The following is a 15,307-nucleotide window of genomic DNA, read 5'->3' as shown; positions in this document are numbered from 1 at the left end:
GTTTATTAAGATTAAGTAATTTGAGTTACTGTCTAAAAATAATTACAGATCCTGCACTATTAGTCAGGTAAACACTCCTTGGGATCACCATCAAGCTACAGAACAGTGATCAAGGTTATCTTCAATAAGATCCTCACCCAGAGTTGCAAGAGTTGTAGGAGTGAGTCTTTGATTCCTGCTTAACTGTTTATGATACAGACCAGTTCTTCATGCTGCTATTTTTCTGATAGAAATGATTCATTCCAGTTTACAGATCCATAACCTCTACAGTAATGTAGCGACTTGGGCTCAGCAAAGACAGTAAACTTCGTTTTACAGTTGGTAACCTGATGCCTGCTTCAGTTACTTTCCACATTTTTCTTCATTCATACCTTGTGGGCATCTCTGTTTACAGTACTTTAGTTTATCCACCCATAGGTCTTCTACTACTGGAATTTTAAAATTTACATCATTCAGTTCCTCTGTTTCTTCTTATATAGCTTATTGATAAAATTTGATGATTAAGACTTAAAATATTCAGGGATGCTTTTTTTATATTACATCTTTCAGACTCCTCCTTTGACAAGTACTTCATAAACATAACACTGGCCATAGTTTTGTTAAGATTCCTCATAGGGTAACATCCTTTAATATCCTTCCATGCTGTTACAGAAGCATAAATACTGCATCTTTAAGATCAAAAGGAGCCTGAAATTTCCACACACTGCAGTCAGAATTCATTAATTTGTGAGTGAAAGATGCCCACTCATCCACTCTTGAACTTCTGGATGACACCTTGATTCATTGGCTGGATTAAAGAAGTCCTTTTTGCAGGCAGGTAGGTGACAAAGCTGTTTCCACAAATAAGATCCAAAGTTGGAGGAGCTCCCCTGCAATTATCTAAGAAAATGATATTTTAGCTGGCCTTAGTCACTCAGGTTTTCATTCATATTCAGCGTCACATGAGTAAAAGCCATCTCCGAAAGGTCCTGCAGTCATCCCACCACTTCTGTGAATATCCTGGAGTAAAGTAAGTTGTATAGCATCCAGGCTTTGGAACATCGCTGTGCACAAACACCCCAGGAGACACTACTAGCACAAACAAGAACAATGGTTCTGTTTTTTCTCTTTTAACTTTAAAGAAACCGTGAGGACTCTGTTTTCATCAGTCAGATTATTATTGGACAAATAATGTCAAAAAAGTACAGATTCATCTCTCATGTTATAGAATTGATTAGATGTCAGATTCTGCTTCTGGACCAAAAATATTGAAAGTTTCATGAAGTTATCTGCAGCCTAGTGTCAGCAGCTCTGCTTCATGACAGACATCCTGCTTACAGATGCTGTGACGTAATCTGAAGTTGTAATGAAATTTCACATCAGAAATTGTACATTTTTGCAGTGAAATTTATCCTTTTTATTAACATAGATCTTGGTATTAGGTTTTCCTTAAAATGCTTATTTGAAAAACAGAAGGTATACAATCCGTTTGAAACAGTATAGGAATTTTTAAAGTTTGTTGCTTGTCAGTTCTTATGAGATTCTCAGAATAGATATAAATGATTGTTGAATATTGGTGGTTCCAGCCAGCTGTATACATCAGGATTACTGGAGGAACCTTCAGAAATACAGCCATGTCGGCTCTAGCACAGGTCAGAATCTCCCAGTTAAGAACCGCTTTGTTGACTCATGCTTTTGAACTTATTAATACTCACAATCCTCTTTTTACCTTATTCCCTTGTGACTTCTAATTTCTGCAGTATCATCAGAGTGATAAGCTTTCTTTTCATATATTGATGACTTGTGTTTTCTGTTGCTTGAAGCCATTCTAAATATCAGTTGGCCAATTCAGTGGAAATTCTCTAAAATAACCCCAACAGTATAGGATTAGACTTTTTTGCTGTCACAGAAGATAGCCAAGGTCAGGAGCATGTAATATCTGTTTCACTCTCAGTCTGCTGTGGAAGCATGTCGTAAAACCTCAGTCAGGTGGCGGCCAGCGGAGCCAGGTCTTCCTGAGATGACCCACCTTTCACTGTGTTGGTCCAGCTCCTCACAGTGATCCACTCACAGAGCAGGCCACTGGTATCAGGTCTTTTGAACTTCGGAAAGTGTTCAAGTTTCTGGGACTGTAAAACCAGATTGAGTGTACACTACACATTCTGTAATGAGCTCTAACTGAAGATGACATAGAACATATAAAAAGACCTAGTCCCAGTTGTTTAGAGAAGTACAGGATTTGAACAAGATAAATGGAGAAAATAACAAACGATAGAGGACCTCACTTTATGCTTCGGAAACATAAATAGATGTTCTCACTTTATGTTTAGAAAAATTTGTGTAAGTTAGATCATGACACAAAATTTGGCCAGAGAAACAATCTCATAAACAATAGCACATTCTTAGCCTAGCTTATTGAAGTCTACAGCCCAAAACACTAAAAAGTATTCAGTGCTGCTAGACTCAATCACCAAACTGTTTTACATAACTCTTAAAATTTTGAGTGTGTTTTTTCTAATTCTTTTTTGGTAGTGGTGTTTTTATTGTGTGGCTAGGACTGCTGGTTCAGTGTTGAGTAGCAGTAGTATTAGCAGGCATCATTTCAGTTCCCGCTTTTAATGAAGATGCTGTTAGCTATGTCTTTTTGATAAACACCCTCTATCCAGTTAAGGAAATTCCCTTTTATTCAAAATTTGCTAATGTTGGTTTTTTTTCGTCATAAACAGGTATCTATCATATGTTTTTCTGCACTTACTAAGCTGGTCATTAATATAGCCTTTTTCATCTTTAATGTAGTCATATGATGAATTACTTAGATTTTCTGATATTGAATAGCTTTCTTTGTTTTGGTGCACTGAAACATTGTATAGATTGGGCTTTGGCCACAAATTCCATATGCAGGTTTTGTGTTCTGGAGAGATCACAACTCCTAAGTCTTCCTTCTCACAGACACACTTTTTAGTTGTTGTGTTACTCCAGAGAAGGCCCTGAGATGGAGTGGGACTCTAGGATATGGGCTTAGAATTAGCATTTTACTGTGTCTCTGTCTGTCTATTTATTTATTTATTTATTTTTGAGACAGAGTCTCTCTCTGTCACCTGGGCTGGAGTGCAGTGGTGCGATCTCGGCTCACTGCAAGCTCCGCCTCCCGGGTTCACGCCATTCTCCTGCCTCAGCCTCCCGAGTAGCTGGGACTATAGGTGCATGCTGCCACACCTGGCTAATTTTTTTTTAGTATTTTTAATAGAGACGGGGTTTCACCTTGTTAGCCAGGGTGGCCTTTATTTCCTGACCTCGTGATCCGCCCTCCTCAGCCTTCCAAAGTGCTGGGATTACAGGCGTGAGCCGCCACACCTGGCAGCATTTTACTTTTTAACGAGCTTTGTTAAAATCAGAATCACTGGATAATTCTGATACCACTTAGAGGAGTCCCAATTCCTAACATGGTACATAAGCCCCTCCATCATCTAGAACAGCACCATCCAGTGATGGAAGTAGGGCAGCCACTAGCCACATGTGGCTGTTAAGTACTTGCAATGTGGCTAGTGCAATTGATGGACTGAATTTTTTATTTTATTTAATTTTCATTTCAGTTTAAATTTAAATGGGCATGTGTGGCTAGAAGTTACTTTTTTGGGAAACACAGATCTAGAGTCTAGGCCCTATTTAATTTCCCATCTCTTTTCCACCACCTCTTGAATCCCTATGCTCTAGCTGTATTTAGTTACTTGATATTATACAGTTACACCATCTTTTTTAGGTTCTTCTCTGTCTAGCATGCCTACCTCCTTCTCACCAGCTACCTGGCAACTTTTGACTTATTCCTTAGAACTATCTTTAGATGTGGTCATGAAGCTTTTCCTGCCCCAGCCTCTCTCCCAGTGCGAGTTAGGGGCCTTCTCTTCTGCATCCTCATTGCACTCAGACATCTGGTACTCTGTGATTATCACGCTTCTTAATAGTTTCAAGGTAGAGGTAAAATCTTACTCATCTTTTTGCTGTCAGGCATTAGCACATGGGGAGGTCTCAGAAAATACCTGTCTCGTACCAGGAGTTAATGAATAATCAGTAGGAATGGGCATGACGTGCTCATGGGACATTGGAGGGTATTACATGGCTGCAGAGGAGAATGGGAAATGAAGGTCAGATAAGTTCTGTGAGGGATCTCTAAGGCCAAGAGAAGCCATTTAGGTTTGCTTGGTTTGGTTGGAAAATGAGCTTATTGAAAGTTTTTAAGGCAAGGGACTAGCATCATGAACACATCTTTTTAGGGAAGTGTGTTGTGGTCAGCTGCTGGCTGGTTTAAATGCAGCAGAATATCCCATTGGGGCTGCCAGCTGGGAGACTTGCCACAATTGCAGCCTGCAGCAGGAAGACCCTGGGCCAGAATGGGTTGTGCCATCTGTCACCAGATATTGCCAAGGTAGATCTGGCTGACTGGTGGGACAGCTTGTTTTTCAGTAATCACTTTGCAGGCAGTCTTGAGGCTGTGGGCATGCTCCCAGAAGATAGCATTACTTCTCTCTCAGAGCAGGCTCCTTGCTAAGGAAATGCAGGTCTAGGCCTGCCCTGCTGTAATCTTCATGTGGGAACAGCACTCTAGCAAAGCACAAAGAACCTTAGGAGCTTTTCAAAGGAAAATCGAGTAGATACAGGAAACCAAGAATTTTCTAATGAGCAGATAGAGCAGGTAGGTGAGAAGTTGGTATTAGAAAAATTAAAGATTTGAAGGGCTTGAGAACAGAGATGATTGTTGGATGTTTCATTTTTCCAGGCAAAATATGTGGAGCAAATAATCAAATGACGTGAACTTACCCCACAATTAGGGGCAGGGAGATGAGGAAGGGTTAGGAATAGTTTCTGTTAGAATGGTAGGGATGGAAGACAATTGAAAATTAAAGGGAAAATAAATGGAGAGGAAATCTAGGCAATAGTCATTCTTCATTCTTGGGGAAGGTGGTCAGGAAAAGGAAGGAAGAAAAATGTATAGTAGCTAGAGTGGTCCAACGTGATCAAAGTCTTTTCAATATCATGTGACTGAAGGCAGAGAAGATAGAGCCAGTAGGAGAGAAAAATCAAAGCTGTTTTAAGGAGTTGGGAAAGGGCTGGATAAGGACAAGACTAAATGAGTTATTTTTAGGCCAGCGTGGTGGCTCATACCTGTAATCCCAGCACTTTGGGAGGCCAAGGCACATTGGCCACCTGAGGTCAGGAGTTCAAGACCAGCCTGGCCAACATGGTGAAACCCTGTCTCTATTAAAAATACAAGAATTAGCTGGGCATGGTGGCAGGCGCCTGTAATCCCAGCTACTCAAGAGGCTGAGGCAGGAGAATAGCTTGAACCCTGGAGGCGGAGGTTGTAGTCAGCTGAGATCATGCCGGTGCACTCCAGCCTGGGCAACAGAACGAGACTCCGTCTCAGAAAAAAAAGAGTTATTTTTAAGTGGAAAGGGCAAGACGGTTCTTGGAGAGACTTGGAAGGTGAAGCAGGTTAGAGACAGCACATCAGAGTATGCATGTGACAGGAGGCTCGGAGGAGAGGGAATGCTGGGGAAAAGGTGACTGTTAAAATTCATAATGTTGCTTTTTCCTACAGCCAACAAAATTAATGGAATTCCCTCAGGAGATGGAGGAGGAGGAGGAGGTAATGGAGCTGGTGGTGGCAGCAGCCAGAAAACTCCACTCTTTGAAACTTACTCGGATTGGGACAGAGAAATCAAGAGGACAGGTGCTTCCGGGTGGAGAGTTTGTTCTATTAACGAGGGTTACATGATATCCACTTGGTAAGTACAATTTTAGCAATGTTATATATGGCTGGAAGTCACTTCCCTATGAAGAATAATCAAACTCTGTTGTCATTGATGACTTTCTAGTTGTGGTTAGTGGAATATTTGTTTTTAATAATGTTTTAATGAATATTTTATTTTAAAGATCAGGGTTTCTTAATATAAATTACAGTATCCCTTAAAAGAAGTTGATAGTAATTCCTTACTGTCATCAGTAATCTAGTCAGTATTTATTGCATTATATCTTGTAACCGATGTTTTACACTTGGTTTGTTCACATCGATATCTAAAGTCTTCACATTGAATTTGCCTAATAGGTCTCTTAGGCCATTTGATCTACAACAGTCTCCTTCCACCTCTTTTTTACCTACTATTCATTGACATACCAGGTCATTTGTTCCCTAGAATTTTCCACATTGTAGATATTGCTGGTTTTATCCCCATGGTGTCCTGTAACGTGTTCCTGTCTCTAGGATTTCCTTTAAAATGTTAGCAGCAGAGGCTGAATTGGATCCAGGTTCAGTGCTTTTGGCAGGAATGTTTCATTAGGTAGTGCTGTGTTCTGTGGGGTCACATCCCATCTCAGGCTGGCTGGCTGTGTCTCTCTCACTGTAATCTTGAGTAACCAGTGGGCTTAAAGGGTGTCAACCTGATCCACCCAGTAAAAGTTCCCCTTTTATATCATGGTTTTAGCTCCCAAAAATAGTTTTGCACTGGGAGAGAGAATCATTGCCCAGATCATTATTTCACTAAGGATTGCGATTGTTCACCTTCTAATTCTGTCATCTTTCTGCTCTTATTGAACTTTTCTCTCACCAGCTCTTTAGTGCCCCGTAACACAGTTGGTACAAGAAAAGCAATATAAATATCTACATTTTCTCCTTTACTTAACATTTTTCCGAATAGTGAGCTGGTTCCCTAGGGGATCTTCCAAAAGTGACTAGGAATTTGTTTTTTAAATTTGTTTTTTTTTTTTTTTTTTTTTTTTTTTTGAGACGGAGTCTTGCTCTGTCGCCCGGGCTGGAGTACAGTGGCCAGATCTCAGCTCACTGCAAGCTCCGCCTCCCGGGTTTACGCCATTCTCCTGCCTCAGCCTCCGGGGTAGCTGGGACTACAGGCGCCCACCATCTCGCCCGGCTAGTTTTTTGTATTTTTAGTAGAGACGGGGTTTCACCGTGTTAGCCAGGATGGTCTCGATCTCCTGACCTCGTGATCCGCCCGTCTCGGCCTCCCAAAGTGCTGGGATTACAGGCTTGAGCCACCGCGCCCGGCTTAAATTTGTTTAATGTCATTTAGTTATGTGAATTTTTTGGAATACCTTATTTTAAAAGGTCGCTGAAGTCTTCATTAGTTCACGCACATAAGCAGCTTTTTAGAAAAAAGAAGAAAAGCACTACTGTGTTATTACTGGTTAATCCAATACCAGGAACTTCTAGTACAGTTCTAGGAAGGTGCTTTGCGGCATGTAGCTTGTGTCTTCTGCTTCCCCTGGAATTTAAGCTTCATGGCCAGCACACTGTGGTATATGTGCTGAGAAACATGTGATGGGCTGCCCAGCCACGTCGGGGAAAGAAGGAAGATGTCTTGAGGTGCAGTGAGCTTGCCCACTAGTAATTACTGTCTCATCAGTGTCCTAGAGTCTGACTATGCCTTTTAGGCATGGGGAAAGGTAGAAGAGGGACTTAAGAAGAGAGCTAAAGCTTCTGGTAGATTTGTGGGGTTTTTTTTGTTTGTCTGGTGTCCTTAACCTCATCAGTAACCTCCGTGTCATTAAAGTAGGAGGCCTTTCTCAGTTGTGAAAGGCCTTTGTTCTCCTGTCAAGAGAACAAAGGTTTGGATATATTTTTCAGTGAACACATACATGTTTAATAGTCATTCTGGAAAATATTTCTAATACCTTCTTTGGAATTTTCTCATGCTGTAAATTTAGATTTTTAAGACTTGGTCATATCACACATGTTTTAGACTAAGATGTCTAGGATCGTCGCTGCCCCCCATGTGGCTACTAAGTGGGGTGAGCATTAAATGCGGACAGCTGTGCTGAATTGTTTATGGGGTCTGCGGGAGCACACTATTCCTGCTTTTAGCACAGGACTCTTACATACAATTTTTTTTTTTCCCCTCCAGCCTTCCAGAATACTTTGTAGTGCCAAGTTCTTTAGCAGACCAAGATCTAAAGATTTTTTCCCATTCTTTTGTTGGGAGAAGGATGCCAGTAAGTGATTTCTGTTGGATTTTATGAATGCTGACGTCCATTGTTTCTACACAGTGAAGTAAGGATTCTGCCTCTCCCCTAGCTCTGGTGCTGGAGCCACTCTAATGGCAGTGCTCTTGTGCGAATGGCCCTCATTAGAGACGCGCGGCAGCAGAGGAAGATTGACCAGAGGTAATTGAGAAATGGCCGTCGTCACTTTAGACAGTTTTACTTGTCATGTATAACTACAGTGAGTTCCCTACTAATTGAAAATAGCAAAATGCATAGTCTTACTAATTAGTTAGCACCATGTTTTATGTAAGAATTGCCATTTTGAAAATAATGTGATAATATTAACTGACATTGGGGTTACACTAAATATAATTTAATTATTTGGTTTGTAAGACACTTGTGGATCTTACATTGCTGACATCTTGCTGTAACATTTTCTATAACATACTTTCAAAGTGCAGTGATATCCAGTTGAGACACTTCAGGATAAATCAAACTTTTCTTGTAGTTTGATGTGTCTTATTTAGATCTACACATTGGCAATAGCTAGAACAGTGGTTTTAATTAGCCACCACAGACGTCTGGCATTATCTGCTGTGGTCATCAGTGACCTCCGTGTTATTAAAGTAGGAGGCCTTTCTCAGTTGTGCTCATAGCAGCGAGCAATACTATTGGTCACTCTCTCCTTAAAGCCACCTGGGCCCTCGGCCTCTGCTCCTCTCCACTCTCCCAAAGCTCCTCTGCCTCACTGGTACTCCATGCCTTCTGCAGACCCATCCTCTTCTCTCCATACATCACACAGATTCTAAGGCCTCTTCCTCATGTTCTGTATTCTTTTCCTAAAGAAGTTCCCCCAAGAATGTGGCTTTAGTGGCCAACACATTTATATCTTCAGTCTACCTTGACTTCTACGTGGAGGTCTCAAAGGCCCCTTAAACTCATTATGTCCAAAACCAAACTTATGGATATGGCCTCCATGCCCTCCCCCAGCCTGCTCTCAGAAACCAGGGGGTCATCCTGGATTCCTTCCTCTTTCTTTCCCTTCCCCATCCCCAGTCTCTCCTCAGATTTTCTCACTTCACTTTTCAGACACCTTACAAATCCGTGTGCTTCCACCCCAGCAGTACCTCTGCCTGTGTGTGATAAGTGCCATCATTTCCTCCTTCCATGTCTCCTCTCCCCTGGGCTCCAGCCCCCTGGACTTTGCCTGGTGTTTTCAACCTCCTTACATAGTCCAGCACTCTTCCCTTCTGGACTGCCTTCTTTGCACTCATCTGGGAACACGCTCCACGCTTACCCACTTGGCACTCACTCCTTGTTTCTTTTTTTTTTTTGAGACAGAGTCTCACTCTGTCACCCATGCTGGAGTGCAGGGGTGCGATCTCGGCTCCCGGGTTCAAGTGCTTATCACACCTCAGCCTCCTGAGTAGCTGGGATTACAGGTGCCACCACCACGTCCATCTGAGTTTTGGATTTTTAGTAGAGAAAGGGTTTTGCCGTGTCGGCCAGGCTGGTCTTGACTCCTGACCTCAGGTGATCCATCCCCCTTGGCCTCCCAAAGTGCTGGGATTGCAGGCGTGAGCCTCCACACCTGGCTCACTCATTCTTTATATCTCAGTTCAAACGTCATTTCATCAAGATAAGCCTTCTCTCACCTCTGAAGTTTGATCAGATCTCAAAAGTCTATGTTCCTGGGGCTCCTGAGTTGTTAACATTTATTTCAGTTTTTAATAATATATGTGTGTGTCACAGTTTGATCACCACCTGTCATTTTTACTCCATGAGATGAGAGACTGTGTCTGCTTTGCACACCGTTCTCTGTTTAGCACCCAGGAAGCACATATGATATTTATTCAGCACTTGTGGAGTAAATGAGGAGTAGATGAACAGATCTTATCAAACAGGCTGATGGAGCCTCAGAAATTGTGTATCACAGTCCATTATTAGGGTTTTTCCACTGTACTGTGACTGACAGAGCCATATTCACTGAAGCAAATAACTGTCAAGTGACCCTCAAATGACCCTTCAGTTTTCTGGGAAGGAAGGTGACTGTGTCACACAAGTCCGTATTCTCTGTGGGTTTTGATTTACCTGAACTCTGTTTGGAATTAGCTGTCTGCTGTGTCGTACTCCAAGCCTTGTGTTTGTTAACATGCATGCTGATCAAGCGCACCGTTAGGAATTTTGCTGTTCAAGGGACAATCGTAGCATTGCTGGGTGAGAGTTAGTTATAAAACCTTAGAACCAGTGGCAGTTTTCAGTGATGTATTAAGCTGAGAATTACTTTAATGCCTTTTGTGTTTTTAGCTATCTCATTCTTCATAAGTAGAACAGATCCTCTTTGTTGTCCAACCTTGTCTCCTAAGCTTTTTCCCTCAGGTGTGTGTGTGTCATCTAGCCCCACTGGCCTTCTTGAGGTTTCTCAGCAGTCATGCTTGTTACCTGCCACAGGGCCCTTGTACTAGCTGCCCTCTGCCTAGAATACTTTCACCCCAGGTCTTTGCATTGCTTCTCTATTCATTTAGGTTTCAGCTTCAGTACCATCTTCACAGAGCAGTTGTTGTTGACCATGTGACCTGAAATAGCCTGTAATCCCATGATGACATCATCCACGGCATTCCCCACAGCCCATTTATTTTATCTTATCATCCACCCCACCCCACCAAGAATGTCAGCTCCACACTTGCTTTGGCAACACAAGTAGTAAAATTGGAAGGATACAGGGAAGATTAGCATAGCCCTTGCACAAAGATGACATGCAGATTCATGAAACATTCCATATTTTAATGAAATGGGAGCGTATTCATGTTATTTAATTTTTAAAAATCAGTTTATCAGGCAAATGTACAGTGCCATTTTATTTTTCAGGCATACGTTAAATTCCATACACATAAAGGTGCATAGAGGAAACCTAGAAAGATTACGCCAGAATTTTAGAATTCTGAATGATTTTGTTTTTCTTATCTTTTCTAGGTATTTTGAAACATTTCACACTAATTTATATTACTTTTTCTATTCAGGAAAAAAAAATAGCAGGTTTATTTATTTATTTTTTTAAGTGGTGTGGAAGTTAACTCTTTGAACATAGATGGGAATCCCAGTCCTGGCTGTTTCCCTTGAAGACATCTAGAGACTCCATGGCACATATTTATAGCAGCCGGTTCTCTCCTAAGAATAGAGGAAGGGTGGGAGGAATTTTGGAGAATGTCTCTACTTGCAGTTCATCCTGCAGCAAATCATTAAGACTCTGGGAATAGGTGCTTTGCATTCTCTAGAGCTGGAGAATGTGAGTCTGGTTTGCCATCCTTCTGTCTACATCGTGTGGAAAGATGTGGGAGTGTAGGGTCTCCTTAATCTAAATGACCTGCTGCCCTCCTTGGCAGTGCTTCTGTTTCCTGGGCAAGTTTTCCAATGAATGCGCTTTATTTTCTCCCATCAGAAATAAGGGAATGAGCCCGGGCGCGGTGGCTCGTGCCTGTAATCCCAGCACTTTGGGAGGCCGAGAGGGAGTGAATCACAAGGTTAGGAGTTCGAGACCAGCCTGGCCAACATGGTAAAACCCCGCCTCCACTAAAAATACAAAAATTAGCCAGGTGTGGTGGTGGGCATCTGTAATCCCAGCTACTCGGGAGGGTGAGGCAGGAGAATCATTTGAACCCAGGAAGGGGAGGTTGCAGTGAGCCAAGATCGCGCCACTGCACTCCAGCCCAGGGGACAGTGCGAGACTCGGTCTCAAAAAAAAAAAAAAAGAAAGAAGGAAATGATCTAATTAGTTCTAATGATCTAATTAGCACTGCACGTCGGGGTGGCGGTGAGGTGAATGGCAGCATTCTGCAATAGTCAAAACCAGATGGGTGTGAGAAGTTGGATGGTAAGAGGGAAACAAAGTTTACTTGTCTTCTTGATTTCGCTCTCAGTTTTATGAGAATACAGAAAAATCATGCAGAGAAACCTGATGGAATAGTCTCTAAAACTAAAAAATAAGTAATGGTTCTGTCTTAAAGAAAAAAAAAAGAAGTAAACTCCACAAAGACAGAGACTTTAGCTGTCTCATTCCTCTATCTCCTGGTCTATAGTAGGTGTTAAATAAATATATGCTGAAGTGAATGAGTAATGACTAAAGGATTTTTGTCTTTATTAGGATTTGTAATGCAATAACTAAAAGTCACCCACAGAGAAGTGATGTTTACAAATCAGATTTGGATAAGACCTTGCCTAATATTCAAGAAGTACAGGCAGCGTTTGTAAAACTGAAGCAGCTATGTGTTAATGGTAATTTCATTCTTACTTCATATATATAATGAACACAGGATATAGAGTTGTATGAGATGTCAGGAAAAATGATGTTCCTTAAAAATATGGAAACATAGAGTTAAGGAGTCTATGGAATTATTTGTACAAATTATATATTGTATGAGAACTTCAGAACCTCCTAAGGAATTAAGTTTAAACTACTTTTTGTTTTAGAGGGGGGAAAATGAGTGTATTAAATTTCCTTCCAATCATGAAAAGTATAGTAGAATACTTTTATAAAAGCATTTGCGGAGTAGAACACTGTATTACCTCACAGACAATGTATTAAGATTTTAAGACATGCAGTTATACTTTGAGACAGGTGACTTGACAACAACTGTGTTGTATCTGTAGCCTTGGAATTCTGATATATCTGTTTGAGCAAATGTATCAGGCGGCTTCGATGTGTCCTGGGGGATGAGTCATGTGAAAGCATCTTTGGTGTAATGTGGGTCCTCGAGAGAGCCTCTATGTCACCAGGGAGTCAGCAAAGGCAGCCTTGCAGCAGATCTTGAGCAATGAGTGAGCACTCCCTGGGGGAGGGCCTTGCAGGGGCGGGGCAAGGGCAAGTTGTTGAAAAAACTAGTGTCCTGAATGATTATGTGCACTCTGGGCGGGGCAGTAGGATGCCTGTCATCATGCAGTGGCTAGCCCTCAGGCCACATGAGCCGTGCACAGAGGCACCACTGACAGCAGGGGAGGGGCAGGGAAGTGGGAGGGCAAGGCTTGCAGTAAGAAAGCCAAGGGCTAGGGCCTGGGCCGCTGACGTCACAGGTCAGGAGGGCCAGGATCAAGGCATAGGCCGAGCAGGGAAGGCTGGAATTCTTAGCTGTTGGGAGTCAGAGTTGGTTGGACTCCAAGATTTCCCTGAAAGAGCGAGAGAGATGATGATGGAGCCCCAGGGGAATGCCTTGTTTTGCTTTGTTACAGAATTGTAATGTCTTCTTAAATGCTTATTCCATGTTATTAAAGTGAAAATGCATGATATTTACTGAAAGCCAACTTTTAAATATTAGAAACTGATGTATCTCTTAACTCTGATAGGGATCATATAAAATAAACTTTAAAAAAGTAAAAATGTGTATGTATATAATTTATTACAGAGCCTTTTGAAGAAACTGAAGAGAAATGGTTATCTTCACTGGAAAATACTCGATGGTTAGAATATGTAAGGTTTGTACCACTTCTTTACTTTCTTTTCCTTTAACTTTTTGAGATAATTACAGACTCACTGGAGGTACAAAAATAGCACAGAGAGCCATGTACTTACTCTTCATCCAACTTCACCCAATGGTAACATCTCGTAACGAGAGTACAGCATCCAAACCAGGAAGCTGACATTGGGACGCTGAATAGATCTTACTCACCAGTTCATACATGCTCTTGTGTGTGTGTGCATGCACTTAACACAGCTGTGCGATTTTATCACGTGTACTTTCACGTCACCGCCACCACCACAGGAAGATGCAGACCTGTTCCATGACAAGGCCTCCCCGTGCTAGCCCTCTTATAGGTGCACCCCCATCTGTGTCTGTTAGCTACCACTAATCTCTTGTCAATCTCTATAGTTTTGTCATAAGTCAACCGCTTCCTTTTTATAAAGGGTTTATGAATTTCCCTGGTATAAAAAGTACAAAATGAGACTTTTTATCTGGTGGCTTATGCCTGTAATCCCAGCACTTTGAGAGGCCGAGGCGGGTGGATCACCTGAGGTCAGGAGTTCGAGATCAGCTTGGCCAACATGGTGAAACCCTGTCTGTACTAAAAATACAAAAATTAGCCAGGCATGGTGGCGCGCACCTGTAGTCCCAGCTCAGGAGGCTGAAGCAGGAGAATCACTTGAACCTGGGAGGCAGAGGTTGCAGTGAGCTGAGATCACGCCACTGTACTCCAGCCTGGGCGATAGAGCAAGACTCCATCTCAAAAACAAAAACAAAAAAAGTTACAAAGTGGGGCCAGTTGTAGTAGCTCATGCCAGTAATTCCAAAGCTTTGGGGGAGGAGGATCACTTGAGGCCAGTAGTTCACAGCCAGCCTGAGCAACATAGTGAGACCCCATCTCCACACACAAAAAATTGAAAACTAGCCAGGCATGGTGGCATGTGCCTGTTGTCCTACGGAGCCTGAGGCAGAAGGATCACTTGAGGCCAGGAGTTCACAACCAGCCTGAGGAACATAGTGAGATGCCCATCTTCACAAAAAAATGTTAAAATTAGGCAGGCATGGTGGCTTGTGCCTGTGGTCCTAGCTGCTCAGGAGGTGGAGGCAGAAGGATCACTTGAGGCCAGGAGTTCAGGGTTACAATGAGCTATGATATGCCACTGCACTCTAGTGTGGGAGACAAAATGAGACCCTGTCTCTTAGAAAGAAAAAAAAAAAAACTACAAAATATCCTCCTTTGAGGAATCGTATAAGTACTAAAGAAACTTTTCGGTAATGTGAAAACTACGTGCGTTCAGTAGAAAGCAGTCAGTCCTCTCCTGTGATGCTGAGCAGCAGCAGGGAGCCGCAGCTGCCCGTCAGCCACGCATTCTCACTTCAGGGTGTTTTCAGCTTACAGTGGGTTTATCAGGACATAAGTCACGATAAACCCATTGAGTTATCATGGGTCTTGAGTCTTGGGGACATCCTGAATCAAAGAGCATCTGTAAAGTGAGAAACTAGATTTGCTTGATTTCAAGTACTTGATATATGTGTAGTGGAGATTTGATTTTTAACACTATTTTTCCTTTTCTCTCTTCAGGGCATTCCTTAAGCATTCAGCAGAACTTGTATACATGCTAGAAAGCAAACATCTCTCTGTAGTCCTACAAGGTAACTAAAGTAACTCCTGAAAGCGCCATGACCATCATGCCAGCCAACCTTGGTTTACTGCTTATCCCCATTCAAGTCAATCACATGAGTTTTAGCTATTTCTTATTTACTACAGTACCATCAAAGACATTACAGATTTTGCACATCATTTGAGTAAAACAGTGGCACGGGCTGGGTGCGGTGGCTGAAGCCTGTAATCCCAGCACTTTGGGAGGTCGAGGCGGGTGGAT

At 42.2% G+C, this 15,307-nt stretch overlaps 1 protein-coding gene and 1 non-coding gene across 4 annotated transcripts in view; both read left to right on the top strand.

Annotated features, from left to right (window-relative positions):
• The window catches only part of MTMR10 (myotubularin related protein 10), a 53,535-nt gene that overhangs the window by 25,189 nt on the left and 13,039 nt on the right, over window positions 1-15,307 (top strand). For all 3 annotated transcript variants that reach the window (XM_023195675.1, XM_023195677.1, XM_023195676.1), the window contains exons 7-12: window positions 5,576-5,762; window positions 7,893-7,980; window positions 8,063-8,151; window positions 12,113-12,243; window positions 13,368-13,437; window positions 15,007-15,077. In XM_023195675.1, the coding sequence (XP_023051443.1) occupies window positions 5,576-5,762; window positions 7,893-7,980; window positions 8,063-8,151; window positions 12,113-12,243; window positions 13,368-13,437; window positions 15,007-15,077 (636 nt within the window). The remainder of the gene's footprint in view (window positions 1-5,575; window positions 5,763-7,892; window positions 7,981-8,062; window positions 8,152-12,112; window positions 12,244-13,367; window positions 13,438-15,006; window positions 15,078-15,307) is intronic.
• Window positions 10,655-10,757, top strand: LOC111528832. The gene has a single exon (XR_002727171.1). It is a non-coding gene; the product is annotated as a U6 spliceosomal RNA (small nuclear RNA).

Source organism: Piliocolobus tephrosceles, chromosome 6, assembly GCF_002776525.5.
Source record: "Piliocolobus tephrosceles isolate RC106 chromosome 6, ASM277652v3, whole genome shotgun sequence".
In the NCBI taxonomy this organism is placed as follows: domain Eukaryota; kingdom Metazoa; phylum Chordata; class Mammalia; order Primates; family Cercopithecidae; genus Piliocolobus; species Piliocolobus tephrosceles.
Note: the sequence above shows the minus strand (reverse complement) of the source record. Positions and strands in the feature narration are given on the sequence as shown.